This window comes from Chaetodon trifascialis, chromosome 14 (genome assembly GCF_039877785.1).
Source record: "Chaetodon trifascialis isolate fChaTrf1 chromosome 14, fChaTrf1.hap1, whole genome shotgun sequence".
NCBI lineage: Eukaryota > Metazoa > Chordata > Actinopteri > Chaetodontiformes > Chaetodontidae > Chaetodon > Chaetodon trifascialis.
The window spans coordinates 26,860,937-26,884,973 of NC_092069.1; the positions used below are offsets into that span (position 1 = coordinate 26,860,937).

At 53.9% G+C, this 24,037-nt stretch overlaps 2 protein-coding genes across 3 annotated transcripts in view; one reads left to right on the top strand and one right to left on the bottom strand.

The window, feature by feature from the left end:
* Positions 1 to 3,235, top strand: ap4s1 (adaptor related protein complex 4 subunit sigma 1). Of its 2 annotated transcripts, none has more exons than XM_070978838.1 (5): positions 1 to 113; positions 734 to 921; positions 1,819 to 1,905; positions 2,023 to 2,091; positions 2,328 to 3,235. In XM_070978838.1, the coding sequence occupies exons 2-5, from the start codon at positions 784 to 786 to the stop codon at positions 2,454 to 2,456; spliced, it is 423 nt and encodes a 140-aa protein (XP_070834939.1). In that variant the 5' UTR covers positions 1 to 113; positions 734 to 783; the 3' UTR covers positions 2,457 to 3,235. The 2 variants fall into 2 exon arrangements, with proteins under 2 accessions (XP_070834939.1, XP_070834940.1); XM_070978839.1 differs by having other exon boundaries at positions 72 to 322.
* Positions 3,131 to 24,037, bottom strand: part of hectd1 (HECT domain containing 1) — a 25,595-nt gene continuing 4,688 nt past the window's right edge. The window contains exons 3-44 of the mRNA XM_070978830.1: positions 23,230 to 23,379; positions 22,896 to 23,130; positions 22,185 to 22,412; positions 21,832 to 22,113; positions 21,477 to 21,747; positions 21,271 to 21,347; positions 20,980 to 21,078; positions 20,730 to 20,844; positions 19,862 to 20,036; positions 19,452 to 19,590; positions 19,136 to 19,306; positions 18,645 to 18,867; positions 18,084 to 18,347; positions 17,441 to 17,652; positions 17,206 to 17,352; positions 17,007 to 17,101; positions 16,643 to 16,748; positions 16,423 to 16,557; positions 16,167 to 16,306; positions 15,848 to 16,060; positions 15,289 to 15,399; positions 14,989 to 15,155; positions 14,601 to 14,777; positions 11,336 to 12,334; positions 10,250 to 10,471; positions 9,635 to 9,768; positions 9,376 to 9,532; positions 9,140 to 9,210; positions 8,863 to 9,014; positions 8,727 to 8,781; positions 8,109 to 8,337; positions 7,482 to 7,564; positions 7,207 to 7,334; positions 6,790 to 6,991; positions 6,566 to 6,703; positions 5,870 to 6,354; positions 5,604 to 5,762; positions 5,431 to 5,509; positions 5,164 to 5,257; positions 4,443 to 4,593; positions 4,223 to 4,367; positions 3,131 to 3,952 (exon numbers count right to left, since the gene is read on the bottom strand). Of these exons, the coding sequence (XP_070834931.1) occupies positions 3,815 to 3,952; positions 4,223 to 4,367; positions 4,443 to 4,593; positions 5,164 to 5,257; positions 5,431 to 5,509; positions 5,604 to 5,762; positions 5,870 to 6,354; positions 6,566 to 6,703; positions 6,790 to 6,991; positions 7,207 to 7,334; positions 7,482 to 7,564; positions 8,109 to 8,337; positions 8,727 to 8,781; positions 8,863 to 9,014; positions 9,140 to 9,210; positions 9,376 to 9,532; positions 9,635 to 9,768; positions 10,250 to 10,471; positions 11,336 to 12,334; positions 14,601 to 14,777; positions 14,989 to 15,155; positions 15,289 to 15,399; positions 15,848 to 16,060; positions 16,167 to 16,306; positions 16,423 to 16,557; positions 16,643 to 16,748; positions 17,007 to 17,101; positions 17,206 to 17,352; positions 17,441 to 17,652; positions 18,084 to 18,347; positions 18,645 to 18,867; positions 19,136 to 19,306; positions 19,452 to 19,590; positions 19,862 to 20,036; positions 20,730 to 20,844; positions 20,980 to 21,078; positions 21,271 to 21,347; positions 21,477 to 21,747; positions 21,832 to 22,113; positions 22,185 to 22,412; positions 22,896 to 23,130; positions 23,230 to 23,369 (7,743 nt within the window). The 5' untranslated portion in view covers positions 23,370 to 23,379 and the 3' untranslated portion in view covers positions 3,131 to 3,814. The remainder of the gene's footprint in view (positions 3,953 to 4,222; positions 4,368 to 4,442; positions 4,594 to 5,163; positions 5,258 to 5,430; positions 5,510 to 5,603; positions 5,763 to 5,869; positions 6,355 to 6,565; positions 6,704 to 6,789; positions 6,992 to 7,206; positions 7,335 to 7,481; positions 7,565 to 8,108; positions 8,338 to 8,726; positions 8,782 to 8,862; positions 9,015 to 9,139; positions 9,211 to 9,375; positions 9,533 to 9,634; positions 9,769 to 10,249; positions 10,472 to 11,335; positions 12,335 to 14,600; positions 14,778 to 14,988; positions 15,156 to 15,288; positions 15,400 to 15,847; positions 16,061 to 16,166; positions 16,307 to 16,422; positions 16,558 to 16,642; positions 16,749 to 17,006; positions 17,102 to 17,205; positions 17,353 to 17,440; positions 17,653 to 18,083; positions 18,348 to 18,644; positions 18,868 to 19,135; positions 19,307 to 19,451; positions 19,591 to 19,861; positions 20,037 to 20,729; positions 20,845 to 20,979; positions 21,079 to 21,270; positions 21,348 to 21,476; positions 21,748 to 21,831; positions 22,114 to 22,184; positions 22,413 to 22,895; positions 23,131 to 23,229; positions 23,380 to 24,037) is intronic.

Consider the following 24,037-nt stretch of genomic DNA (forward strand, 5'->3'; position numbering starts at 1 on the left):
CTGAAACGGGGGCAGAGACCTGAATCTCTTCTTTACCATCGTCCTCTGAACACACCTCTGGGCTTTACTGCGCATGCGTTGATGACGTCTACTGGTCCAGTTAGCTTCATAGCGTTAGTAACTGAAACTCCTTGTTTGTTTAATAAAGAAGTCACTTTAAGATAACCTAAAATTTTCAGCGCGAGTCTCTGAGTGACCGCGAAGTCTCGTTGTTTCCAAACGCATATGCAGAACAAGCTAACAGCAGTTAGCTTGTTGTTGTTGTTAGCCTGTGTAATGGGACTCATTTAGCTACACTTCGGCTACAAGCTAACAGCTGTCGGTAAGTGGAAGAGAGTATTCACGATATGAACCGATACGTGACACTAAACACTGGCCATAAAGACGCCGTATGATGTATGTAATAAGTGTGAACGGGTTTTACTTTAAACGTACGATATATGAGGACGCCTGCTTCAAGAACCCCTCGGATATTCCGGTGTGTCGGTAACGGAAGCCGTAAACACAGCTTCAGCCATTCTAAACGGCTGTTTCACAGGAGTGTGTTGAAATATCTTACTAACATCTCATCAGTGGTTATAACCCAATAATGTCATATCCATTATTCTGAAGTGGGACATAAAACTATCAGTGATGGGGGGGGGGGGGGGGGGGGGGGGGGTCATCGATCGATCGATGATCAGGAGCTGGGGCTGATGTCTCTGTTGTCGGACTGACTGAAGAATCCTCTCAGCTTCAGCAGGTGTGACAGTGTCCTACCTGAGCTGTGAGTCTGACCCGACGATGATAAAGTTTGTGCTGATGGTGAACCGGCAGGGACAGACCAGACTGTCCAGGTACTACCAACCTGTGGAGCTGAGCAGGAGGACGCTGCTGGAGGCCGACGTGGTCCGCTGCTGCCTGAGCCGCAAGAAGGACCAGGTGTCCGTTTGTCTCACTGACCGTCTGTCCACCTGTCCGTCTGTCTCACTGACCGTCTGTCCACCTGTCTGTCCGTCTGTCTCACTGACCGTCTGTCCACCTGTCCGTCTGTCTCACTGACCGTCTGTCCACCTGTCTGTCTGTCTGTCTCACTGACCATCTGTCCACCTGTCTGTCTGTCTGTCTGTCTGTCTGTCTGTCTCACTGATCGTCTGTCCACCTGTCTGTCCATCTGTCTTGCTGACCATCTGTCCACCTGTCTGTCTGTCTGTCTGTCTGTCTGTCTGTCTGTCTGTCTGTCTCACTGATCGTCTGTCCGTCTGTCTGTCTCACTGACCGTCTCACTGACCGTCTGTCCACCTGTCTGTCTGTCTCACTGACCGCCTGTCTGTCTCTGTCTCTCTGACCGCCCGTCTGTCTCTGTCTCTCTGTGTCTCTGACCGCCCGTCTGTCTTTGTCTGTCTCTGTCTCTCTGACCGCCTGTCTGTCTCTGTCTCTCTGTCCACCTGTCTGTCTCTGTCTCTCTGACCTCCTGTCTGTCTTAGTCTGTCTCTGTCTCTCTGACCGCCTGTCTGTCTCTGTCTGTCTCTGTCTCTCTCTGTCTCTCTGTCCACCTGTCTGTCTCTCTGACCGCCTGTCTGTCTCTGTCTCTCTGACCGCCCGTCTGTCTTTGTCTGTCTCTGTCTCTCTGACCGCCCGTCTGTCTTAGTCTGTCTCTGTCTCTCTGACCGCCTGTCTGTCTCTGTCTCTCTCTGTCTCTCTGTCCACCTGTCTGTCTCTGTCTCTCTGACTGCCTGTCTGTCTCTGTCTGTCTCTGTCTCTCTGTCCACCTGTCTGTCTCTGTCTGTCTCTGTCTCTCTGACCGCCCGTCTGTCTCTGTCTGTCTGTCTCTTGCAGTGCTCCTTTGTGGAGTACAAAGACTTCAGACTGATCTACCGTCAGTACGCCGCTCTGTACATCGTGGTCGGAGTCACAGACAGTGAGGTGAGAAACACACCTGCTCGCCTCTCGATGCACCTGTTGAAGGAAAACGTTTAATACTTGATAATAAACCTTGAGCGTTCAGCTGAGGGTGACGTTGGACCTGTGCGGTCTCCACAGAACGAGCTGTCCGTCTACGAGCTGGTTCACAACTTCGTGGAGGTTCTGGATAAATACTTCAGCCGAGTGGTGAGTTCAAGGGATTAGAGTCACGTCAGACAACAGAACGCTTGTGTTTGCTGTCAGTTTCCAGTCTGATAACTGAGTCTGTGTCTGTCTGTCCCCACAGAGTGAACTGGACGTATCCTTCCATGTGACCGCAGCCTGAGCTGCTGTCTGTTGGCGTGACGTCACGCCTGTACTTCCTGTCTGTGTGTCAGAAGTGTGTTTGTAGTTTTCGGTTGTTTCTCTGACTCTTTCTTCAGATCATGTTCAACCTGGACCGAGTTCACATCATCCTGGATGAGATGATCCAGAACGGACACATTGTGGAGACAAACAAGAGCCGCATCCTCGCGCCGCTCACTGCCCTTGACAAGATGGCTGATGGCTGAGACACGAATCCCACAGGAAGTGATGTCACAGCGTTTCAGACCGTCATCAGCAGGTGGAGTCGAGGACTCGACTGATGAACTGAATCGAACTCAGATTCTCTGTAAAGCTGCCGACAACGAACTCTCATTAGCATATTAGCATGCTAATTAGCACGCTGTAGTCACGTGGATGGAGAACCAGGTCTGACTCAGCAGGTTGATTTTCAGTCAAATCTGAACTTTGACTCCAAACCACCGACAGATTAAAGGCTCATTTCGCCAAAAGACAAAAACCCATCGAGTCCTGTCCTGTCCTGCTTCATCGTGTTCTGACGGGACGTTCAGTCATGTCAGTGAGGCTGAATGAAGCTTCGTGAAGCTTTGGGCTTTAACTCGGCAGCGCAGTGACACCTGGTGGTCTGAAGGACGCACAGCAGCTCTTCAGGGCTGAAGCTCATGAACATCTGATTTTAATGTTTTTGTCCTAAGTAATATAAGTGTCCTCATTAAAGCTGAAATCCTTCAGATTTGCCACATTTGCATATTTTTACTATCATGAATTTTCACTGGGCCTCATGATGTGACTGAAGCAGAGACGTTTGAGCGTCTGTCCACCGTCTCTGCGCTCAGATCTCATTCAGCTGCAGCTAAACTGTTAGCATGTAGCATTGCACAGACCACAGGACTCGTCTGTATTTCATACTTTGCAAACATTTTAATGATTATTTTTTGGAGCATACACATTTGAAAATATCTGTTTACCTCAAACTGCAACTTGAGTTAAATAAATGTTTATAATATACAAAGAAAATACAGGAGAGCAGAGCTTTTACTTTAGGTTCTCTTCAGATGTGCTCGCACACCACCAGTGTTTCTGTCTCTAGCTTCATTGTAAAAGAACACCAAATGCACTCTGACCTTTGAGTCAGAAACAACCCGAAAACTGTCGCACACACACAGAAACAAAAAGCAGTAAAACAAAATAAAAACAAAAAGGGCGGGGGGGGGGGGGCATGATTGTTTGAGGAGGAACTGAAACAGAAGCTACGAGTCAAACCAGGCACTAAACTGAGGACAGACAGGAGGAGGAGGAGGAGGAAGGTCCCACACACACACACACGCACACAGCAGCTCAGGTGGGGGAGGAGGAGGAGGAGGAGGAGGAGGATGATGATGATGAAGGAGCTGATGAAGGAGATGATGGAGGTTAAGGATGTGAGCTTTTCTTGAACTTTATTCTGCAACATTAGTCCTCCTCCTCATCCTCCAGCAGGCGGTCGGTCAGTCAGTCGGCTGGTATGGATTGGCTGGCTGATCTGTCAATCACGCGGCGGGCGGCGAGACGGACTCAAAGAACATGCTCAGTGTGGCGGCGGCGGTCAGTTGAGGTGGAAGCCTTTCTCCATGGTGGCAGCTAACAGACGCTCTCTCATGATGTCCTCAGAAGAATATTCAGGAAGCTTCAGGTAGTGAACGCACGTGTTGACTGATGGGTAACTGGAGTCTGTGGCGTCCACCTGCGGGGAGGCAGTGGCCAATCAGATTCACTCAACTCAGGCAGCAGAAACAGACTTTTTAAAGGAGGTCTGATGGAGTTCAAACGTGGTGACGTCTTCAATTCTTTTTGTGTCTAAACTTTATTGACAAAGTTCTGTCAGTCTGAACATCAACAGACCTTCATGCTGTTTGGTGGAAATTCCTACGTGCCCTGAAGGCATCGAACACACAAACTTCAGATCTACGCCGCTTCACCGTCGGCTGACGAGCCAATCAGAGAGGGAGCTTACCTTCCTGACGATGGTGAGGCGGGGGTGCAGGTTGGCGAGGCCGCCGGGAGGCAGCGTGGAGCAGCCGGTGGTGAACTGGAGGAACGCTTTCCGTTCGTCGGACGACATCCCGCACAAAACTCTGACGAAGCGCAGGAAGCCGGGGCTGAAGGAGAGAGAGGGTCACGACAAGCCGCTGGCAAAGGGAAAGAACAGGAAACACCTGTCGGCAGGGACGCACCTGTCTCTGGTGTAACCCAGCTTTGGTTCAGTGTAGTTGATGATGTCATCAGCCGTCCACGAAGGGGATTGGTTCCCGCACAGGATCATCTGAACCTCCTTATGGCTGAAGGAGCTCAACTTCTCCATCGGAAACACTCGATTAAAACCCTCTGAGGAGGAGAGGAGAGGAGAGGAGAGGAGAGGAGGACACGAGAGAGGAGAGGAGAGGAGAGGAGAGGAGAGGAGGACACGAGAGAGGAGAGGAGAGGAGAGGAGAGGAGAGGAGAGGAGAGGAGAGGAGAGGAGAGGAGAGAAGGAAACAAGAGAGGAGGAAACAAGAGAGGAGAGGAGAGGAGAGGAGAGGAGAGGAGAGGAGAGGAGAGGAGAGGAGAGGAGAGGAGGAAAGGAGGAAACCAGAGAGGAGAGGAGAGGAGGAAAGGAGGAAACCAGAGAGGAGAGGAGGAAACCAGAGAGGAGAGAAGGAAACAAGGGAGGACAGATGTTGGCACAGTTTGACTGTAATCCTTTATGTGAGCTATGCTAAGCTAACAGCTGCTAACAGACAAACGGTGCGCTACCGAAACGTTCCAGATCAAACTCGTGTTCTTCAACTTCTGTTCCACCCGACATGAACATCTGACAGAGACTCTGTGTGTGTGTGTGTGTGTGTGTGTGTGTGTGTGTGTGTGTGTGTGTGTGTGTGTGTGTGTGTGTGTGTGTGTGTGTGCGCGCGTGCGTACCTCTGAAGGCTTCCATCTGCTTCTGGATGCCGGTGTGCATACACAAGTCAAACATCAACTCCACGTACTCCTCTGCATTCTCCATGGTCACCATCTACACACACACACACACACACACACACACACACACACACACACACACACACACACACACACACACACACACACAGATTATTTGTAACAGTTAATTGTTATTAATATTTTCTGATTGATTTGTCTGAACGTTCACATTTACAGCCACAAAGATGGTCTCAGGTGTGTCTTTACCTCATCGTCTCCATTTGGTTTAAGGTCCACCGCTGAGAACCCGTGGACCTTCGAGGACGGACAGAACTGGAAGTTCAACCTGGACAGACAGACAAAGACAGAGACAGAGGCTTGTTTACTGATCAGCTGAACGGGTAGATAATCAGATCTGAATGTTAAGTCTCGTGTGGTACCCGAGGTCCTCGATGCTGAGGGGGGGTCCGGAGCCCAGCGGGTTCCTCAGCATCAGGTCCTGCAGTCTGGTGTTCTTCTCGTCTTCAGACAAACTCTTACTGGCCAGAATCTGCCTCCTCTTCACCGCCAGCTCCTTGACCTCCTTCAGGAAGCTCGCCCTGCAGGAGCAGAAAGGAGGAGAGAAGGTGATCAGCGACACCACGAACACGGAGGCGTGAGTTCACCGACGCTCAGAGGAGCCGCTGTGACCTCTGACCCGTCTCACCTGTGCGGGTTGACGAGCTGGAAATCGTCCCAGGTGAGGATGCCGTGGTACCAGGCGGGCGGTTTGGGTTTCGGGGGGTCCATGATGAACTCGGACTTGGAGTCCTCATCGAAGCTGCCCACAGAGTACGTCTCCTGGCTCTCCTCGGTGGACGCCTCCGACTGGACCTCGGACAGCAGCAGGAAGGGCTGCAGGTGGAGCCGCTCAGGGTCGTGACCCTGCGGCGGGCAGCGAGACTGGTACAGCAGCTTGCTCATGTTGGACTTGATGTCGCCCATGCAGAGCAGCTTGAAGAAGGGCTGGGAGACGGGCAGGTCCACCAGCCGGTTGTCCTGGATGCACTTGGCCAGGAAGATGCCGAGGAAGTGGAAGAGCTTGGTGATCCGCTCCAGCTCCTCGCTGTCCTGCGGGAACGGAGCCGGGAACAGACCGCAGGAGCGCTGCACGTAGAAACCAGGAGGCTTCAGGCCGCCGCCCAGGTCCACCTGCAACACAGACAGGACGAGGCTCAGGGTCCCACAGAGCTTTGACAGGATCAGAGGACACAGATTCAAGACAGACGGGACGTCACGAGAACACATCGGTTTACTGGTTCCACCATCAGTGAACCAGAGACCAGCGCAGACCTGTGTCAACAGACGTGAACCAAACTGGACCTCCAGAGAACTTCAGGTGAAACATGTCTTTGTGTCTCACCTGTCGGGACTCGTCATCGGGGAAGTCGTCGTCACAAAGCCAGATCCCCAGTGACGTCCTCTGGAACTCTGCCGCCACCAGAGCGTAAAACTCCAGAGTCGGACCGAGACCGGTTCCCTCCTCACCCTGGAACTCCACCTGGACAGAGACACGCGGTCAGTGACACCTTCTGTAAACGTCGTAGAAATGAAGGCGTCGCGCTGACTCAGCACTGCGCCGCTCACCTCCAGCACGGACTTCCTGTCGGCGTGGAGCTGCATGACGGACTCGGCCCACTCCATCATGGCTTCTCCTCGGGGCACTTTGACTCGCTCGTGTTTGAGACGACCCACCCTGAACTCTCCGGGGTCGTCCCGCCGCACCGTGGTGGACGGCCGAGAGCGCTCCATGGTCGCCTCCCGCCGGTTCTGGAGCCACACGATCGCCCTGCAGACATGCCGAGGTCAGAGGTCACATGTCACATGTCAGTGGACAGAGGTCAGAGGTCACGTTTCAGGATGTATTCACCTTTGGACACGTTTGTCTCCAGGACATTAAAAAGCTCAAACTTCTGGGTTTATTTTTAGTTTAGTTTTTTTTGTCTGGTTTCTTCACGTATCCCCCTCACACGTCTGTTCAGCTTCCTGTGTGTTCAGACTCACCTGGACGCTCCAAACGCCGTGCAGGTGAAGTAGAGCTGTCGCGTCTCAAAGGGAATGAGGAAAGGACACTTGGAGGTGAGCTGTTCACACCAGTCGGGCAGAGCTCCGCTGGCCAGAGCCAGAGGCTCCTGAGGACAGAGAGACACTCGTCAACACGCCGCTTCTCCCGCCGATACGCAGCCCAACCAACGGCGCCATCGCTGATCTGAAGTCAGCTTCGCGCTCATCCTATGGACAGGAAGTGCTCGTGAAGCTGCAGAGGAAAAAGAACTGACCTCGATCTGCTGCAGGATCTTGGTTGTGATCTTCTTACTGGTGAACTCCTCTGGAGACGCGTTGAACTGCAGCTCGTCAAAGTCTGCACAAACAAACAAAGCTGAGAAACAAACAACAAACAGGAAACAACAAACAGGAACAGGAAGTACTCAGACGTCTGTGCGAGATTGAGTCCAACCTCTGAGACAAACGTGTGTCCGTACTCTCCTGCAGAGTGTGTGTGCGTGCGTGTATGTGTGTGTGTTCTTACCCTCCTGCAGAGTGTGTGTGTATGTGTGTGTGTGTGTGTGTGTGTATGTTCTTACCCTCCTGCAGAGTGTGTGTGTGTGTGTGTGTGTGTGTGTGTGTGTGTGTGTGTGTGTTCTTACCCTCCTGCAGCGTGTGTGTGTGTGTGTGTGTGTGTGTGTGTTCGTACCCTCCTGCAGCGTGTGTGTGTGTGTTCGTACCCTCCTGCAGCGTGCGTGTGTGTGTGTGTGTGTTCATACCCTCCTGCAGCATGCGTGTGTGTGTGTGTGTGTGTGTTCGTACCCTCCTGCAGCATGCGTGTGTGTGTGTGTGTGTGTGTGTTCGTACCCTCCTGCAGCGTGCGTGTGTGTGTGTGTGTGTGTGTGTGTGTGTGTTCGTACCCTCCTGCAGCGTGCGTGCGTTGGAGGCTCCGTCTCCTCCGATGATGTAGAGGATGCGCAGCAGCTGCAGGACGTCCTCCACCCCGCAGGCGTTCTGGCTGCAGCCCGCCTTCGCCTGCGCCGCCTCTCTGGCGACGCCCAGGATCTCACTGCTCTGATTGGCTGAAACCGAGCTCGGGCTCAGACCGCCGGAACGACCGCCGACACCGATGCTGTGTTCACACAAGTCCTGGAGGAGGGAAACGGACCAAAGGTCAGAGGTCAGGCTCTGGGTTTGCTTCACTGTAGAGTCTGTCAGCAGACAGTCTATTATTCTGTGTCTTCAGCTGAGACTGAAGGACAGTCAATGATGACCTCCGTCCTCACGGCTTCCTGTGGCTGTCCTGACTCACCATGTCCTCCGTCCTCCGTCCTCACCTATGTTCATGCTTTAAATACTCTTTCTGCTGGTGGGCGGAGCAGCACAGACACCAGATCGCACCGCTGGACATAAAAAGCCGACTACTTGTCTGTGGACTTTGTCCACCGCAGGCGAGATGAGATGATGTGTGATCTGATAGTTAAAGACTGGAGGTGAGGTCAGAGAGAAGACAGGAGACAGTTTAGAGACAGACTCACCGTCTTTCCGCTCTCCTTCTCTTTGTCCGAGTCCTTCAGCTCTCTGTACATGATCCTGCAGGACAGAGCAGAGCGTTAAAACCTCGTCCCGTGTAAGACGGTTCAGACCTGATCCAGACTCTGGACCTCCTCTTACGTGTACGTGGGCTCCCAGATGCGTCGCAGTTTGTCCGTCTTCACGGCTCCGTTGCAGGACAGCTGCAGCAGCCGCTGGACGTAGTAGAAGATGGTGGACTTGTAGTTTGACAGGGGGAGCTCCACCTCCCGGGTCGTCCCCAGCCCCGCCACCTGGACACACACAGAGAGACGGACAAGAGACACGTGACCTGAAAAATGACGTCTCACACCTTCAGGACTTTCACTGCTAAAGACTGAATGCAGAGACAGCTGACGAGGACGGGAGGCTGTCTTACCTTCAGGGTGAGGGACAGGTGAGGAGAAGGAGCACACTCCACCTCCTCCTGAACCTCCGAGTGAGGAGTTCCTGACAGAAGGAAAAGGGAGGTGAACTTCAGCTCAGACAGTCAGTGAGTGTGAACAGAACCTGAGCGACGTCACCTGACATCACACACGCAACCTGCGAGCTGAAGCTGGTCACATGACCCTGAATGCTTCAGATGCCCACAGGTGCTGATGGTCAGCGCCGTACCTGGCGGCGGGATCTCCAGGTCGGTGGTCTGCTGGACGTTGGTTCTTCCTGGTCGGGGGTCGAAGGCGGGGACCAGCGCAGAAAACTGTCTCTTCAGGACAAAGTCGTCGTCCCACGTCCTCCTGCGACCTCCTTTGGTCTCGTACTCCTCCTCCTCCTGCAGGACAGCAGCCACACGCTCATCACGCCCTCTGACATCACTTCCTGTTACTCACTGCTCAGGCTACTGCATTAAGTGACAAACAAAAAGCTCCATTACCAGGACCTCCTCGTACTCCTGGTCCTCCTGATTGTCATCTTCGTTCTCGTCGTCGTCGTCGTCGGGCTCCGGGAGGTCCTCCTCGTCGTCCAGCTCAGCCAATAGCGTGTTGGCACGACAGCTGTCCAGGAAGTCTACAGGAGGATGAAGAAGAGACAGGAGAAGAGACAGACAAAAAGGTTATGGATAATTTTCAGTGTTTTTGGCTTGTTCACACTCAGCTGCAACTAAACGTCCTCCAAACACTTCAAAAGACCTGAAGTACTGACAGACAGACAGAGGGACAGACAGAGGGACGGACGGACATTTCTACACTGTGTCTTTGCTGCTCTTCATCATTCTGTTTGTTCTCATTTCTAACGCTGACTTTCACCACATCAACACTAAGGTGTGAGTCATGTCACACCTGCAGTCACGCCTGCAGTCACGCCTGCAGTCACACCTGCAGTCACCTGAAGCAGGAATAACGTGTTAAAGTGTCAAGAAGTGTGATGTTTGTCCTCGATAGTCTGCTCCATGATGACAAATGTTAGGAAGCCAGTTAGTGCAGCCTGTGAGAGTGTGTGTGAGTGTGTGTGTGCGTGCATGTGTGTGTGTGCGTGTGTGTTCACCGACCATACAGAGAGAACTCCGCCTCCTGTCCCGTGTCGCTCTCGCTGGATGTGGACGTCAAGCTGGTCGTCAGGGTGTTGCTTAGCAACTGGCCCACCGACAGACCCGTGGTCGCCGTGGCTACGTTATTGCTGCTGGTTACTATGGAGGTTGACATGGTAACGGTGGAGGTGGTGCCAGTGGTGGTGAGGTTAGGAAAGCTCTGAGCGCCCATGAGAGGAGAAGCTGCAAACAACAAACAAACACACAAACAAACAGACACACACACACACACACACACACAAACAAACAAACAAACAGAGGGCGGTTAGTCGGTCAGAAACCAAAGAGACGAAGCAGCAGGTGAAGCTCGTTAAGCTGCGGTCAGCTGACTGACTGGACGCGGCTGCTGATTGGCTGGAGGACGCTCATGCTGATGTAGATCAACAGACACTCACGTCACCAGGACCTCAGACAGGAACTCACGACCTTCACCCCCATCCCCAGGACAGGAACCAGGACAGGAACCTGGTCCAGGTTCATCTGCTGGCCCCTAAAAAGGGTCCTGAGTGACCAAAGTCTGAGGACCAGGGAGCGTTCAAGGTGACTTTTATCTGCTGCTCCAACATGTTCCTCTAAATTACTGTTCATCTGTGATATTACTGACCTTTAAATGACCTCTAAATGACCTCTACATGAGCTTTACATGTCACCTGTGCTGGTCTTTGAATGTGTGACATCATGAAAAGGACTAAAAATCAAACTTTACTTTCGTCTCCATTAAAATCGTCACGTCTTCGTCTCTTATTCGTCCAGTCTGCTGGCTGGTTTTTGACGACAGGTCAAAGTGTTTCATCTGGATTTGCAGGTGAGTGAACGAACAGGTTCAGAACACCTGTTCCTGCACTCTCAGGTGTGTCTGTTACAGGTACAGGTGTTTGTGTCTGGAGCGGTAACTTGTTTAATGATGTTACGCTTCGTTAGTGCTGACGTGTTAGTCCAGACTGCGTCAACTGTCCCTGAACTTAGCGTGGACTGAAAACTGACTGCAGTACTCATACTCCCCGGCAGCTACAGTGTAGTATCAGTGAGTAATACTGCAGTACTCACTGGCCGTGCTCATGACGTTCCTGCCCAGCGTGTTGGTGTTGTTGTCGCTGCTGCTGCGGCTCAGGTTCATGTTGTTGGTGGCGTTGGTGCGCGACATGTTGGGCGCGCGGCGGACGAAGGACTCCATGAGGCTGGCCTCCCGGGACGACAGGTTGGGCACGCTGGCGCTGGAGCTCATGGGAGCGCCGGCGGCCAGCAGGGAGCTGACGGACAGCCGCGCGTTGGCGGCCGAGCACAGGGGCCTCTGGGAAGGCGTGTCCTTGCTGGACGACTCCGACACGGAGCTGACGTCGGGGGAGCTCACGCTCACCAGCCCCATGGAGATGGCCGCTGCCGGGTCGGCAGTCCCCGCAGACGAGTCCTTGTTCCTGGCTTCGTCGCCGGGAGCGGGCGTGTCGGCGGTGAGTGTGCCGGAGCTGGACGCGGAGCCGGACCCGCCCTCCGCCGCGGAGGACAGCACGACAATGGGCTCCTGCTGCTGTCCGTCGGAGCTGACCCCGCCCCCCGTGACTCCTCCCGCCCCGGAGCCCTGGTCGAGCAGCAGCCCCTCGGCCCTCCTCTCCAGCCGCAGACCCCCCGCGCCCGGCAGCCCCGCGGAGGAGCTCAGGCTGATGTCGGAGGAAGAGGCGACGCTACAGACGGAGCTGCTGCTGCCCTTCCTGCTGGAGGAGCTGGCCCCGCCCAGCGACGTGGCCCCGCCCTTGTCGGGACAGTTATTTTTCACCAGGCTGCTCCACGACTGCTGCTGCGAGGAGGACGAGGTGGAGGAGGACGAAGAGGAGGTGGTGGTGGTGGTGCCGCTGCTGGCCGCCGGGGTCACAGACGGTCCCACCGTGGAGGAGGCGGGGCCTGAAACAGTGGATGAGACAGGTTTGGGTGACGGCGCTGTGGCAGCCGACTCAGGGTCGTACCCTGGAGCAAGCTTGAGGTCAAACTTCCCTTCAGCGCCCATACGGTAAGAGTTAGAGCCGCCAGCATCCCAGGTTACATCAATCCAGCCTGGATGGACAGAGAGATAGGAGGGAGACGGACGGATGGATGTCAGAGACCCGGCAGAGAGAGACAGAGAGAGAGAGACAGAGACAGAGAGAGGCAGACAGACAGCAGAGAAGCAGCTTACAGTCAGAGCAGCTCCACACTGGACCAGACCCCTGCAGGACACTGTGTGGACACGAGACCACGACGCTGACCCTCCTGGCTCATTGAAATCATCAGAACAAACATGTAAACGAGCACAAGCGTGTTGTTTCCAGGTCGATCAGCTGTTCATTTGTTTTGTTTAGGTCCTCGGCAGGACGCAGACAGACCAATCGACCCTGATGACCCACTGGTGAGTGCGGGGACGTGTTTATGTGCAGAGAACCGCTGTCTTCTTATTGGGACATTTCTGGGCTGGACACTTTGGACAGTGGGTGTGTCCCTCCCTGCCAATAACACGATGGTGAGGTCAGGACTTTAGAAAAAGGCAGCGAGCACGAGAGCCAATCAGATGAAGGATCTGCGACTGCTGAACATAAACCAGGTTACAAGCCTTCAGCGGACGTCACTGACAGGAAGTGATGAGCTGAGCGCATCTTTAAGCTGAGCCTCCTGACAACAGGAAGGAAGTCCGTTTGACGTGTCTCAGTCTTTAGCAGCACGGGTTGTTTTTGTCATTTCAGCCTCATTGGACACAGACGGCAGAGGACAGAGGTGGACGTGCTGGAGTCTGAACGCAGCCTTTATCTTTCATTTTAAAGGTTTAACTTTAAATCTCACTGTTCATTTGTTGGTTTTTAATAAAGTTTGACCACATTTAAAGAAATCTGTGATTTTTACTACTAAGTACTAAGAGCTCTGTCTAACATGCCCTCAGCACGGTCTGACAGGCCTGAGCTGTCTAACATGCCCTCAGCACGGTCTGACAGGCCTGAGCTGCCTGTGGAGGACGGATTCTACCTGTTAACTGACATCATACGAGTCGCAGACACGTCTCATCTCTGATGCTCTCGTTTTAAAATCCTACATGAGGCTTTGGTCCAGGTGGAGCGATGAGAGAGAAATTATAAACACAGTCACAGAAAATGATAATCAAAGCTTAAGTAGAAAATATTTCTGGCAAATGCAAAGCGTGAAAAAGCCACAAAGAAAGAAATTAAACTGAGGAACAACAACAATCCTGGAGCATGATTTCAATGACGGTCAGCCGAGCGGCCGGCGGCGCCTCCACGCGCTCAGCTGACGGACAGGACATCAGATCTGAAGTCAAACACAAACAACGACAGGAGCAGGAGGAGGAGGAGGAGGAGCAGAGGAGGAGGAAGGAAGGCGTGTGTGTGTGCGCGTGTGTGTGTGTGAGAGGACGTCTTAAAGACTGATGCTGATTCATGTTGTCACATGGCTGCAGCCTAAACGTCTTTTTATACTTCAGGCTCTGAGCTCATGATGTGTTCTGGACTCTGAGCGCTGCCACAACACAGCTGACCTACACACAGCGCTGCGCCTGAACGCATCATTCACTGTGTGGACTGTACAGGCAGCACCAGTGTGAGGACTCTGAAGGACGTCTTCTGTCTCCATGCTCAGTGCACCGGAAAAAGCACCAGGTGTGAAAATGTGTGTGCTGAGCGACGGGATGTCTAAACTCCTCGTCAGTGTTTCTAACGAGCCGTCAGAGGTCACGTCAGAGGTTGCGTGTAGGAGAGTTCAGGGAGGAAAGGGTTAGAACAGGACTGTTCCTCCTGAGATCCTGTTTGGCAGAGCGGAGCTGATCACAGATGGAAACATGAACGCTGACTGTGGGCGGATCTTTGAACCAGCAGCAAGTTTCAACCTGAATCTGCACCGTCTTTCTGGAACGGTTTGAGCAGTTTAACATACTGTGCTGAAGCCATTCTGAGTTTTCTCTGAGACTCGTGGTGCCTTCAGGAACCAGCACTGACCTTTCAGCACCGTCTTTTCTTCAGAGCTCGTTTGAGTGTCTGAAGTGTCTCACAGTTGAATCTACATTTAAACAACTTCCACCAAATGTCTGAATTTTAAATTCTGAAAATACGAATCCTGAACTCAGAACCTGATGGCACAAATATCTTCCCACAGTCGAGCCTGAGAGCAGAAACATGGAGCCGGACCCCCACGAACGAAACCTGAAGACGAGAGAAGGCGTGAAACGCGAGTCACTGTGGACGCACCGAGCTGGTTCTGGAGTCCTTGTTCCTGTGAAGCTGCGGGACGAACGAATGAAAACAAGCTTTCAGGACGTCTGTCCTCTCTGGACGCCTCTTACCGTTATGGGCCTCTCCGGTGACGGTGCCCTCTCCGGCCGGGTTCCCGTCCTGGTCGCGCCACTTCCAGTCGATGCCACGGACAACCCGCGCCCCCGGGACGATGTACTTCATCACCTGGGAGCGAAACAGGCGGCGCTGGCGGCGAAGGTTCGCCTCCGCCTCCTTCACAGCTTTACCTGAAGAGGAGGACGGAGAGAGGAAGGCTTCTGTCAAACATTCAGCTGACAGAGGGACAATCCAACAGGGGACAGACACAAGAGGACGAATCAGAACACAGAGGACATGAAACGTTCTTGAGCTCATGTGATATTTGAGCCGCTCGGACGGCAGCTCGCTGGACTGTTTGTCTAGTCCGTCTGACGCAGACAGAGCAGACGGCGGTCTTACCGAGCTGGTCCTCGCACACGGCGGTGACGGTGCCGTACAGCTCGAGTCCGGACAGAGACAGGTAGTGAGTCTGTCCGCTGGCGTTCTTCCCCATCTGCTTGATCCGGATGTGTCTCCAGCCCTGCTTCTCCTCTTTGGACGGGTCCAGAGGCCACGTGGCCGTCGACCTGCAACGCACAGACGACAGCTGTAGACACCAGACTCAGCGTTCACCTGTTGGTGGGATTAGTGGGGAATTCTGGGTACTTTCTTCTACTTCCTGATTAAACAGCTGATTAACTGATCAGAGGAGCGACGTACCCCGGTTCATTGAGGCTGCAGTCATCTACGTGGGTGTAGAGAGTCGTCCAGTTCTGACCGTCCTTCGACACCTGGAAGACCCAGTTCCTCAACGCTGAACGGCCATAACCCCTGCAGGAGGAGGAGGAAGAAGAGCAGCAGGAGGAGGAGGAGGAGGAGGAGCAGGAGGAGGAGGAGGAGGAGGAGGAGCAGATAGGAAAGAAAGCCGCATTGAATGTATTTGATTTTCTTTGTTACCTGTTTTAAGATGTGTGTTCATTACCTGCTGTGACTCTGGGTGTGTTTGTTTCGTTACCTGCTGTGAATCTGGGTGCGTTTGTTTCGTTACCCGCTGTGAATCTGGGTGCGTTTGTTTCATTACCCACTGTGAGTCTGGGTGCGTTTGTTTCGTTACCTGCTGTGAATCTGGGTGCGCTTGTTTCGTTACCGGCTGTAACTCTGGGTGCGTTTGTTTCGTTACCCGCTGTGAATCTGGGTGCGTTTGTTTCGTTACCCGCTGTGACTCTGGGTGTGTTTGTTCTGCTACCTGCTGTGACTCTGGGTGCGTTTGTTTTGGTACCTGGCATGTCTCAGGGTGTACGCTGAGGGAATGACCCAGAGGCCGAGGTCGACAGCGAACCAGGCGTTTTTGTCATCGTTGGTGTGGCAGTTGAGGGCGGAGCTATCCCGACTCAGGATGTCCTCCAGGCGCCCGTAGGGGAGGTTCCGCCCCTCTGATGATGTCACCACCACCAGGCCGTAGGCAGCAGGATTGACCCACTCGTAGGCCGTCCTGAGTGGAGCAGAGATGAGGCGTGATTTGATAAAAACGTCCTCAGTTTTCCTTGAATAAACCGCAGTAATAAAAAACAAAGTTTGTCTGGAGCACGTTTACTCACTTGGCGTTGGTTCCCACCCAGTAGATGATTCCATTCTCATCAAAGTCATGTTGGTGTCTGAATGTGAAGGTTTGTCCCTCCCTCAGTTTCCTCACAAAGACGAAGGACGAACGCTCGAAGTCGTACCACTGCTTCGCCACCTGGAGGACAAAGATGAGGACGGAGGTTAAAAGTGACCCGTATTTCACATCACGGTAATCATCACAGTCTCATAACTGTGTGTCAGGTCGAGTGTGTGTGTTCAGCGTGTCCTCACCATCTTCAGCAGGTACTGCTCCAGAGACTCCACGGTGGCGAGCGGCTCCATCTTCAGCATGCGACCCGTCCGGTCGATCAGAGCCGTCTCACCCGGCGCTCGTTCCAGACGGAACCGCAACCGCCTCGTCAAGATCTGGAACACACAAACACGCTGTGAGTCTGTCCTTCAGAGGACGTCATCAGCAGAAACGCTGGACCGAGGACAGACGGCGACTCACCTGCAGGTTGTATGAGGACCCTGGAGTGTCGTACAGGTGCAGAGGTAGACGTTCTATGGACTCCAGGACAGCTATCAGTTTACGGATTAAGGCAACAGCTGGTCGACTGCAGAGACACACACACACACACACACACACACACACACAGACACACACACACACACACACACACACACACACACACACACACACACACACACACACACACACACACACACACACACACACACACACACACACACACACACACACACACACAGTTCATGTGACGGCACTCACAGGAGCACACACGAGTCGTTAAACACCTGAGTGGGCGTGCAGGAGGTCAGGACGTGAACACGTCAGCTGGTGTTGGTCACGTTACCTTTCATCGTCTTCATTCTCGCTGAAAGCCGCCTTAAAGACATTGATCCTCTCCATTAAAGGCTTACAATCATGTTTCAGGTCCAGTTCCACACTCTGCACACAGACAGAAAGACAGAAAGACAGACGGACAGACGTCTCAGTGACGGTACGTCTGAAAAGGACACGGTCGTGTTCGGAGCTGAAGGCGGGATGCTCACGTTGTTGAGGACGGTGAACAGAGCCTGGACCAGGCCACTGCTGCACATCTCATACGGAGAAATCGTGTTCTCGTCCTTCAGAACTACGATCAGGTTCTCCAGAGCAGTTTTCATCAGGTCCCTCCACGTGTTCTCTCCTTCAATACACTGTTCACACACAGCAGCAGAGAAAAGTCAGATGGAGGGTGAGACCCTGGACTCAGTCCAGACCCGCAGCGGCTTGTGAGTCGTGTACCTGTCGGTTGGTGTGCAGCTCCCAGGAGGACTCCAGCTGCGTGGAGATGTTCCTCAGGGTCACCACCACTCCTCTGGGCATGCTCTCCACAGCTTTGAAGTGATCGTCGTACAGCTCCCTCGCCATGCTCTTCACCTTCTGCTTCGTCTTCTCCAGCTTGGACTTCAGCTTCCGTCCTCGCTTCCCCGTCCAGCCCGTCACAAACTCTGAGCCTGCACACACACACAGTCCACGTTAATCTGGATTATTGTCCAGAGACACGACCAACGTCAATATTCTGATGGACAGCAGGGACATGCTGGACTGTCTGAAACTGGTTCTAACGGTTGTCTCAACCAATGATTGTCTCCCCACAGGTCAGCTGATGGCCCGGGAACATGTGTTTTAATAACCAGTTAAAGGGCGCTGATGATGTCACCAGCTCTTTAAATCAGCTAACAGGATTCAATCACTTGTTCTTAGTGTTCATTTCTACCTCCTAAACTCACGGCGTGTGGATGAACCTCGACCTCGGCTCAGAGCTCAGAGCTGCTGCTGGAATAACTTTTTATCGGAGTAAAATCGGCTGAATTCAAACTACAACATTTGAAACTGCACACTTCTGGAGTTTGTGTTGATGAAGAGTCGTGGAGCTGAGACGCACCCAGCGAGGTCTCCGCCGTGAACGAGTGCTTGGTTCCTCTGTTGGACTCGAAGACGAAGCCCGGCAGGTCCTCCTTCAGGATGGTGGCCTGCTGCCCGTCCGAGTTGTGGATGGCGATCTCTCCGTCCTTCAGGCAGGTCAGAGACCAGTTTCCCACCGTCAGCTTGGTGGGACCCACGCTGGACAGGATGGGCTGGCTGGCTGTGACCGGTTTCACCTGACTCCTCGCCCGCTGCAGCTTCTCCAGGAACTCACTGCGAGACTCTGAGCGGGGGGAGGACAGGAGGAGAGGAGAGGGAGAGGAGAGAGGAAATGAGGAGGTGAGGAGGAGAGGAAGAGAGGGAGAGGAAGTGAGGGGAGGAGGTGAGAGGAGGAGAGGAGGTGAGGAGGAGAGAGGAGAAGAGGAGAGGATGTGAGGAGGAGAGGAGGAGAGGGAGAGGAGGTGAGGAGGAGAGGAGGTGAGAGGGGGAGAAGAGGAGGAGAGATCAGAGAGGGAGGAGATCAGTCAGAGAAAAAGACGGAAAACTTGAGGTGAGTGCGTGTCCTCTGAGTGTCCAGTACCCGAGCTGTCCGACCCCCCCTCTGGACTCCCGCTGGAGTACATGGTGGCCAGCTTCCCGTCCAGGATGAACCTGAACCAGCCGTTGGAGCCGTTGGAGAGCTCGAGCGCCGCGGCGTCCGACCAGATGTAGAGACAGTCCCTCCCCCTGATGATGGACCAGTCCTTCCAGTGATACGGCTTCCCCTGCTGGATCTCCCGGGCGTCCTCCTGCACCTCCTCCTCCTGCGACAGCGAAGGACAGTTCAGGTGAAAACAGTCAAACTGGTTCTCACAAAGACAGACATTCAAGAACACAAGCACACACACACACACACACACACACACACACACACACACACACACACACACACACACACACACACACACACACACACACACACACACACACACACACACACACACACACACACACACACACACACACACACACACACACACACACACACACACACACACACACACACACACACACACACACACACACACACACCTTCTCAGGTTTGGCTTCGTCCTCGTTCTCGTCATCAGACGCTGGTCCAGCCAGAGTGGACACCTTGTTGATGACTCCCAGTCGAGCCAGCTGGTCCAGGAAAACGTCTCCACCTTTGTCCACCAGGTCTCTGATGATCTGCAGAGCCAGCAGGTGTCCATCGTCGTCGTCCTGAGACACAAAGAGGTCACAGGTTCACATCCCAGGAGCTCCAGAGAAGGTGTTAACGTCACGGCATTATGGGTCATTCTTAGGAGAGTGTGTGTGTGTGTGTGTGTGTGTGTGTGTGTGTGTGTGTGTGTGTGTGTGTGCGCACCTCCTGGTCCAGGACAGTAGCAGTGATCTCCACCAGCACGGTGGGAAGGTTGTGTCCCGTCTCGCTGTCACACACCTCCTTCAGCAGGACCTCGCTGCTGTAGTGAACCATCTTCCTGATCAGAGCCAGACTGGCTTTCCTGAACACACACAGCCAGAACACGAGCAGCCGTCAGGTCAGAGGTCACACACACACACTGAAGAAACCAGGACCAGAACCAGGACCAGGACTGCGTGGTCCAGGTCAGGGGTCACACTCAGACACACTGACGAAAGCAGGACCAGGACCACATGGTCTGGTCTGTGTGCTTAATAAAATCAGTGGTGTTTTAAGGATGATGGTGAATGTTATGTGTATTCAGTGAGAACAGGGGACAGTTTCGTCCCCGTCCTTGTCCTCGTCCTCCTCACCTAATAGAAGGCAGCATGGTTTGCTGAAAGGTTTGTGCAAAAACAGGCAGGAGTCTCCTCAGGTAGATCGGAGCCATTTCTGGGTCTCCTTTGGGCTCGCTGCCCTCCTCTTCCTCCTTGTTCACATCTTTCTTCTTCTTGTCGTCGCCCTTGTTCACCGGACACATCCAGTCTCCTACAACACACACACACACACACACACACACACACACACACACACACACACACACACACACACACACACACACACACACACACACACACACACACACACACACACACACACACACACACACACACACACACACACACACACACAACATCTCAGGGCGATGTGCAGCTCGACCAGGAAGAAGAGGAAGATCAGGTCCTCAAACGCTGTGAGCTGCTGAGAGGACGTCTGAGACAACGAGACTCATGACGGCTCATCAGGAGACGAAGAAGAAGGAGGACAGATGTCCAGGACACACACTAAAACACTATCTAGTTACCAGAAGATTAAGTTTGTCCCAACACACAGCGTGTCCAGAACACCAGGATGTCCTGCTGCGTCTCGTCTTTTCTGCCTATTCTAACCCACAATCCTCTGCAGCAGAAGACCGTCACACCGTCGCACAGACAGAGGACAGAGGACAGCGCATTCGAGTGGAAATACTCCACATTCTTTGCTGCTTGTGTGTACAAGTACTACATTAACATGTTGGAACGCAGCCTTTGTTCTGTCAACGAGAAATGAGGGACTTTGTCTCACTGCCTTGATTCTGCTCTGAGGGACAGTTGGACACATTAAAGGGTCACTGCTGCAGTGGACTGCATGCCATGTCACGTGTTCAGAGTCCAGACAGTGGACAGTGTCTCAGTGTCTCACCGGGGGACTGCAGGATAGCCACAACTTCATTGTGTCCTCTCTCCCTGGCCTTGTCCAGAGGAGTCTTCCCGTCCTCATCTCTCAGGTCAGGGTTGGCTCCATGACGCAGCAGAGTCTACACACACACACACACACACACACACACACACACACACACACACACACACACACACACACACACTATTAACTGATGAATGTTGTCTTCACAGCGTGTGTGTGTGCGTGCACGTCTTCTCTCTGTGTCTCTCACCTTGGCCACTTGTGGACGTCCAAAGCAGGCAGCGTAGTGTAGTGAGGACGACCTCTGACCTCTGTTGACATCGGCTCCTCTCTCACACAAAAACTCCACCTGCAACAGAAACGCGTGATTGGTCGAAGTGAAGCGTCAACAGGAGACAGACATCAGCGACGAGTTTCAGATCGGGGTCTGAAACGTTGGACAGGACTCGGCTGTGGTTCGTCCTCTGCAGACCATGAAGCGGTGGACCGACCTGCTGACAAACAAAGTGGAACTCAAACTCTTTTCTTTTTTTTTTTTTACCATTTCCTGCGTGCCAAAAGCTGAAGCCCAGTTGAGCAGTGTCTGTCCAACGTCGTCCATGAAGTTCACCTCGAAAGCTGCAACAGAAGACAGGAGGGACTTAATGTCAGGCTGTGAGGCATCAGGACGTAGACATCTGTCCACAGGACTGTTCCACAGTGTCCACGTGTTGAGGGACAGCCTGTCCATAGCAGGCGTGCTCTTACCTCCCGTGTCGATGGCGTCGATCAGAGCGTCCGTGTCTTTGCTGCGGATACAGTCGATGAGCTGTCGGTGCGATCGCTCCCCCGAGCTGTCCAGGCGTCGGAGGCCGGGGATCCGCCCCGTCGACCCCGCCGTGGACTTGGGCAGCGCCTTCCGTCCCTCAAACAGGAGCACCAGCAGGAGGTCCACCAGCCGCATGGTGTCCAGCACGCAGCGCTCGTCTCCTCCCAGAGCGGACTCCATCGAGTCGGGCAGCGCCGAGCGCAGCAGGTCCTGCAGGTGGGGGAGAGGAGATCACGTCAGACGGACATTTTCCCTCCGCCGTAACGTCTTCTGCTTTCCTGTCAGACCACTCACGTGCGTGACGAGCGGCGAGCCTCTGCACAGCGTGGACAGCAGGCTGACGATGGTCGACACCTGGTTGCTCAGCTTAGAGTCCGGGGCCGAGGGGGTGGCGCCCGTCGAGGTGCGGCCGGGCTTACAGGAAGAGGCGGGGCCCGACACCATGCCGCCGGCGGCTGCCATGCGGGACAGCAGCTCCTCCGTCAGGCCGTGTTTGGCCAAAGGGGCGGGGTCCACGCCGCGGCGAGTGAACCTGTCGGCCAATGAGGCGAAGCAGCGCAGAGCACCATCTGACACCTGGAGGGCAGGAAGTGGTTAGTTCTACTGAGACCAGCTGCTGAGAAACAACCCGCCCACGCCGCAGTTACCTGGTGGTCTTCGTGTTTGAGGAGGCTGGACAGAGACTCGACGCAGGTCTCCAGAGACGAGTCCTGAGGCTCCATCTTGCTGCAGAGTCGGGACACCACAGCCATGGCCGAGTGCAGCGTGTCTTTATGGACCAGGTGTCCGCTGTCTCTGATGAAGCTCAGCACGCAGTTCAGCCCGCCGGCCTCGAACACGGCGCCAGACTCCCTGGTGCAGATGAGCTCCAGCACCTGGATGACACACGTGTTCAAGGTGAGTGTGAAAAGCTCTTATCTCCACCCGTCTGAGTCACATGTCAAACCTGAAGCAGCTCAACAAAAGACACGGTTTGAAACGGACGAATGCTCGTCTCCTCAAAGACACAAAGAGGACAAAATACACAATGCTGAGAATTTCAGGTTTCCTGTTTATTGGACCAAACCTGGAAAAATGAAAGTACGACGAGATCAAACAGCACCAGACGGACTGATGGACAAACTGCATCTGTCTGTCTCAACCAGCACAACAGATCAGTGCGGAGACACGAGACCCAAACAAACTGAGGCCTGATGAGGAGGACGAGTGTCCTGTGGCGTGGACCTCCTGCCTGAGGCTCCGCTCCTGATCGATCGACAGCACTTATCGCTCCTCGCTCAGACTGAAGCTTCCTTCAGCACAAACACACATCTCATCTACTGCGCCTGCGCCTCCTCCGTCCTCCTCCGTCCTCCTACCTTGACACACTGCTCGGCCAGGTCCCTGCTGGTCCTGTTGTTGAGCTCCACCACCACCAGCCGGTTGCACAGCGCCTTGATGGCGCCGTCCACTCCTACGATCCTCCGGGTGCACTCTGCAGACACGTCCAGGTAGTAGGTGATGGCTCTGGCCGTGACCTCCAGCACGTTATCTGGGGCGCTCTCATCCAGGAAGATCTTACAGAGCGCCGGGAGGAACGTCCGCGGAGGACACCTGGAGCAGAGACAGGAGGAGGACAGAGACGGTGAGCGACGGCCGACCTCCAGAACACCGGCCGCGTCTGTCGCTCGTGATGAGAAGCTGAAGACTCACGTCTCGAAGCAGCGGTCCACGTTGTCAGACATGAGCAGCAGCATGCAGAGCTGCTCCAGAGCGATGAGCTGCATGTCGCGCTCGTCGCCCTGACCCATCTGCAGCCACTCCAGCAGGGTGTCTGGGTCCACGTCCGCCATGATGGCTAGCCTGAGGGGACAAAGACACACAGGACGAACTCCTTTAGCAGCAGAGTGTGTGTGTGTGTGTGTGTGTGTGTGTGCGTGTGTGTGTGTGCGTGTGTGTGTGTGTGTGTGCGTGTGCGTGTGTGTCACTGCGTCTCAGACACACTCAGCTCTGTGCTTTGGCTTCATGTCAGTGTTTCTAAGTACAGAAAAGCTTCAACAGAGTTTCAAACAGCGTCGTCCTTGATTTCTGGGACAGATGTTGTTTAAACACTAAAGCGTCCATGTTTGCTTCAGCTGAGACGAGGCTGTCTGTCGAGCTTGGTTGACTAAACTTTGCTGGATGTGACTCAGGTGGACTTTTGATGAAAAAGCTTTGAGTCAAAGGTCAGATGAAACCATCACTGCTGACACATCAGTGTGTTTGAGTCACATGTCCCGCTCCGTCCCACCTGAGGACCTGACCGGCTGGGACAACCTGACCAGCAGGGCTCAGAGCTTTCCAGGTGACCTCTCACTCTGAGTTCACACCGTCCAGCTTGAAAGCCTGAACCTCATAGTCCTGGACGGACGGTGGACACGTCCACTTCACAGCTCGGACACTGAGCTCTATTTTAAGCCATTCATTATTAGATCCACCTGACTCCGGCTCTGACGGTCATTTGCATCACCTGACCTCTCAC

Excerpts from the sequence above, each read along its gene's own strand:
- ap4s1 (XM_070978838.1), top strand. The coding sequence starts at position 784 with ATGATAAAGTTTGTGCTGATGGTGAACCGGCAGGGACAGACCAGACTG. Across the intron at positions 922-1,818 it reads TGAGCCGCAAGAAGGACCAG|TGCTCCTTTGTGGAGTACAA; the intron begins GTGTCCGTTTGT and ends TGTCTCTTGCAG. Across the intron at positions 1,906-2,022 it reads TCGGAGTCACAGACAGTGAG|AACGAGCTGTCCGTCTACGA; the intron begins GTGAGAAACACA and ends CGGTCTCCACAG.